This window comes from Elephantulus edwardii, unplaced genomic scaffold (genome assembly GCF_000299155.1).
Source record: "Elephantulus edwardii isolate Elephantulus edwardi_28Jun2011 unplaced genomic scaffold, EleEdw1.0 scaffold00217, whole genome shotgun sequence".
Lineage (NCBI taxonomy): Eukaryota > Metazoa > Chordata > Mammalia > Macroscelidea > Macroscelididae > Elephantulus > Elephantulus edwardii.
In genome coordinates this window covers 1407877-1413114 of record NW_006399967.1, presented here as the reverse complement: position 1 = coordinate 1413114, position 5238 = coordinate 1407877, and the positions used below count along the sequence as shown (strand labels likewise).

Here is a 5238-nt window from a genome sequence, read left to right as displayed (position 1 = left end):
AAGTCCCTGAGATGTTCGATGCTCTTCACGAACACCATGATTCAAAAGCGTCACTCCTCCTTTGGTCTTCCTTATTCATTGTCCAATGTGTAAATGCATATGAGGTGATTGAAAACATCATGACGTGAGTCAGGTGCATCCTGGTCTTCAAGGGACAGCTTTGCTCTGGACCACTTTATAAAGAGCTCTGATGACACAGCGTGTAGCACGCAGCATTGCCAACAAGAGTGGCTGGTGAAGGATTGTCCCTCCTGAGCCCTGAAGTCCTGTAAGTGCTTCAAATTCTCCGCTTCTCAGCATGCAAGCCTGTAGCATCTGCACATCATAGATTATTTGGTTTTAAATCTTAATATTTTTTATTTTCACAGTTTGGGAGAAATGCTTTGTTCTATATGGATTCATTTAATTAAAAATGTTTCTTGGTTCTGTCACATATAAAATTGTTACGTAATGAGACAGAACGTAAAAAGGGTCATTGTTGTTGTTCTGTGCCATCAAATCACTTGCGACTCATAGCTACCCTATGAACAGCAGCTCTAACACCTGCTCTATCTTGTGTCAACCTTACTGTCTCTTGACATACCTTCCCTCATTACCCCAATCGCTGAATCAGTCCTTCTCATCCAGGGTCTTCCTCTCCTGCGCTGTCCCTCCACCCTTCCAAGCATGATGTCTCTCTCCAAGGACTGGTCCCTCCTTGCTACATGCCCAGAGTATGTCAGACACAGCCTCACAGACCCTGCATTAGGACCCAAGTATAATAGGAGTCCTTCTGGTAAAGCTAATATTCTGCATAATTTCACAGACTTTTCTTTTACCTTTCTCCTCATTAAAGTATTAGGTTGCTTCAGTGATCTAAATTTCATATACCGTGTCAAGTTTGCAGCGTCAGTTGTGTTTCTTTAAGCTATATGCAAGGCATTTCTATTGTGTTTTTTAACTACGCAAGTAAGACGTAGTCCATGAAAAAGAACATCATGCTGGGAGGTATAGTTTGCTTCTATTCCCAATTACACCCTCCTCTCAAAAGGGAACCACTTTGACATGTTATTATGTGCTTGTTTCTAAAAAAAGAAAGCCCCACAAAACCAAACACAAAATGTTCCCCAAAAAACCGAACGACAAAAAATGCACATGTCCTTTAGCCTCGTCCACCACTGGGTGGCTCCAGACAGCTTCACACTGCATGGCATAGCTGTCAAGGCGTCGGTCTCCAATCCTGATTCTTCATGTCTGCCGGTTTCTTCAGTTATTTGTTGAGTATACAGATGAATGTTTCTGTTGTTCTGTGCTGTCAAGTTGAGTGAGACTCATAGCAACCCCAGTGAGCAGTGAAGCCTGCCCGTGTGATCCCCACGGTCTTGGCATACGTAGGTCCATTGTGAGCAATGAAACCTGCCTGTGGGATCCTCACAATCTCTGACAAAGTCTTTTGTTAGCAGTGAAGTCTGCCTGTGTGATCCCCACAATCTCTGACATACTCGGTCTGTTGTTACACTTACTGTGTCAATCTGTCGTGCCGAGGGTCCTTCCTCTTTTGCGTTGAGCTTCCATCTTCCCCATCATGACCCCTTCTCCAAGCCGTGACCCTTCATAAAAACATACGGACAAAGTTTCACCATCCTTGCCTCCAAAAAGTATTCTGACTGCACGGTTTCCAAGACTTAACTGTGTGTTCTTTTGGCAGTCCGTGGGATATTCAGTACCCTACTCCAACATCACAGCTTAAAGGCACCAGTTCTTCTTTTGTCATCCTTGTGCATTGTCCACCTCTCTGATGCATAGCAGGTGATTGAGAAGACAGACCAAGACCTGAATGAGGGGCACCTCAGTCTTCACACTGACCTTATTGCCCTTTAGTATTTTGGAGAGGTCTCTGACAGCAGACTTGCCTAAAACAATGTGTCTCCTGATTTCCTGACTGCTGGTACCAAACGTGTTGATTGTGGATCCACACAAGATGAAATCATTGACAGCTTCAATCTTTTCTCCATCTTTCATAATGCTGCTTATTGGTCCTATGGTAAGGACCTTTTCTTGATGCTGAGATGTAATCCATACTGAAGTCCTTGATCTTCTGTAGCAATTGCTTTATATCCTCACTTTCAGTAAGCTAAGTCGTGTCATCCGCATAACACAGGCTGTGATGAGTCACCCTCCAACCCTCATGCCACATTCTTCATCATAGAGTTCAGTTTTGTGAATTATTGCTCAGCATACAGATTGAATGGGTATGGAGAAAGGATACAATGCTTGCACACACATTTCCTGATTTTAAACCATGCCGTGTTCTCATGCTCCATTCAGACCACAGCTTCTAGGTCTAGGTATAGATGTCATAGGAGCACAATTAAGTGTTCTGAGATACCTATTCTTCTCAATGTTCAACATAATTTGTTATGATCCACACAGTCAAATGCCTTTGCGTGGTCAATAAAGCACAAATAGACATTCTTCTGATATTCACTGCTTTCAGCCAAGATCTGTCTGACATCAGTAGTGATCTCCTTGGAGCCACAGCCTCTTCTAAATTCAGCTTGAACTTCTGGTAGTTCCTTGTCAATGTACTGTTCTTTGAATGATCATCAGTTATATTTTGCTTCTATGGGATATTAATGATATTTTTTATAATTGCCTCGTTCCCTTGGGTCACTATTCTTGGGAATAGGGACAGATAAGGATCTCTTCCAGTCAGTTGGCCAGTTAACTGTCCTCCAAATTTCCTGGCATAAACTTGGGAGCACATCCAGGGCTGCATCTGATAGTTGAAATATGTCAATCGATATCCCACAGACTCCTGGGGCCTTATTTTTTGCTCATGCCTTCAGTGATGCTTGAATGTCATCATTGAATCAGATCGACTATATTTGTGGAAAGAATCATTGGAGAAGCTCAATATCTACAGTCAAAACCAGACCAAACTTAGTGGAACAGACCATAAATTACTTATGTCTGTGTTTAAATTAAAGCTGAAGAACATGAAAATTATTCTGCAAGAACCAAAATAGTACCTTGAGTCTATCCCAGTTGAATTTAGGAATCGTCTCAAGAAGAGCTTTGAGGTATTCAATAGCAATGATTGAAGACCAGAGGAACTGTGGGAGGACATTGACGATACCATCCATGAAAAGAAAAAAAAGATTGTTACAAAGAAAGAAAAAAAAATGGATGTTAGAACAGACTATTAAAATGGAATTAGAACATCAAGAAGCCATAACAGAAGGAAGAGAGCTGAAATTAAAGAGCTGAACAGAAAATGTCAAAAGACAGGTTGAGAAGATAAAATACTAAAATGAGATATGCAAAGAATTAGATTTGGAGAATAAAAGAGAAGGAACTTGTTCAGCATTTCTCAAGCTGAAAGAATTAAAAACCAAATTTAAGCCTTAAATTGCAGTACTGAGTGATGCTATGGGCACAGTCTTGAAAGATCCAGGAAGCATTAAAAGAAGATGGGAGGAATACACAGAATCACTGAACCAAAAAGAATTTTTTGACTCTGAAGAATTTTAGGAAGTGCTATTTGAACAAATGTCAGTGGTGTTATGTGCCATCAAGTCAACTATGTCTCATAGCTACCTTGTGCACAATAGCTCGGAACCCTGCTCTCTCCTGAGACAATCTCACTGTCTCTGACACACCTACTCTCATAACTCCAATTATTGTATCAGTCTGTCTCATCCAAGTTCTCCCTCTCCTGCACCCTCGACCCCTCTGAGCATGATGTCCTTTCTCCAAGGACTGCTCCCTCCTGATGGCATACCCAAAGAATGTAAGACAGAGTTTTAAAATCTTACCTCCAAGGAACAGCTTGGTTTCACCCTCTCCCGGGCAGATCTGTTAGTTCTTTTGGCCGTCCATTGTATGTTCAAGACTCTTCTCCAGCACCACAGCTCAAAGGCATTAATTCTATCATCCTTGGCCGTTGTTCAACTCTCAGATACATAGCAAGTAATTGTAAAGATCATGGCCAGGATCAGGTGCACCTTACTGTCTAGACTGGCATCCTTGCTCTTCACTCTGGAGAGGTCTCTGACAGCATATTTCCCTGGTACAGTTCATCGTTTGATTTCCTGAGCGCTTGTGCCAAGAGTGTTGCTTGTAGAACCGAGCAAGCTGAATGTGTTAACAATCTCAGTCTCCTCTCTGTCTGTTATGATGCTGTTGTCAGTTGGCCCAGTGGTGAGAATAGAGCTGTTTCATTTGCGTAGTATTTTACTTCTCCACTGTGTCCTTGACCCTTCTGATAAAGAAGAATACGACTTACGTGTCAGGGTGGGAATATCGGGACAAGCCCCCGTGTTGGTGGGACTGATGAATCTGTGCATTAGTGTGTGTAGACACGGTAGACAGCGGTGCTGGCTGAGCCACAGGGGAGGTGAGAGGAGCCCCAGAATCCTGGCCAAACTGCTGTGAATGGAGCCCCCTGCCCAGCCCTCGCTCTGCAACACACGTACATCGTATGTTTTAGGAGACAGTGGTCTTTGAGGACGTGGCTGTGAACTTCACGCAGGAGGAGTGGGCTTTCCTGGATCCGGCTCAGAGGATGCTCTACAGGGATGTGATGCTGGAGACTGTCAGGAACCTGGAGTTCGTAGGTGAGGACGGCGTCACCCCTGCGCTTTGGTGTTTAGACAGTGGACAGGCCTTGCTCATCAGGCCTGTCCCGAGCCTGTGGTGTGGACGGGTCGTGCACTGGTGAGGGAGGAGGCCATGGCCACGCTGCCGGGGGAACGTGTCTAACAGCCCCCCTGACTGAGAATCTTCGCGCCCACTGCCCTTCTCTTCTGGCCTTGGTTGAACAACAGGAAACTCCCTTAGTGTCCCTACTGTGTGCATTGGGTTCCTGGGGCAGGGAGGAGTGTGTTTTTGGAAACCTCGTGCTGTGTATGAAGTTGCTTTTCTTTTTGAGCCCTGTATCTGACACTGATGACGTCTGAAGTGGCGAAGCTGCTTTGTTTGGAAGCCACTTTTTCCTTATGAGGTTAACCCAGCTGTTTGTCAGATGATGACTCTGTGTAAGGCTAGTGGGTCAGGTTCTCAACAGGACATTTCTGGGGAGAAATGTCTGAGGATAGTTGAACACCGAAACTTCACAGAAATGTGATTCTTGGGCTTCCATTTTAGGAAAAGTTTCAGAAGGCCTTTGCGTGGAAGATCAGCACAGCAGCCACAGGACAAACGAGAGGTGAGCTGTGCAGGAGCAGAGAGGGTCTCAGGAGGGGTTCTCGGGGGTCA

The 5238-nt window shown here is 44.3% G+C and overlaps 1 protein-coding gene across 1 annotated transcript in view; it reads left to right on the top strand.

Moving 5' to 3' along the window:
• The first annotated feature begins 2002 nt into the window (after positions 1–2002).
• ZNF555 (zinc finger protein 555) overlaps positions 2003–5238 on the top strand; it is a 5212-nt gene continuing 1976 nt past the window's right edge. The window contains exons 1-3 of the mRNA XM_006897973.1: positions 2003–2023; positions 4472–4598; positions 5128–5188. Of these exons, the coding sequence (XP_006898035.1) occupies positions 2003–2023; positions 4472–4598; positions 5128–5188 (209 nt within the window). The remainder of the gene's footprint in view (positions 2024–4471; positions 4599–5127; positions 5189–5238) is intronic.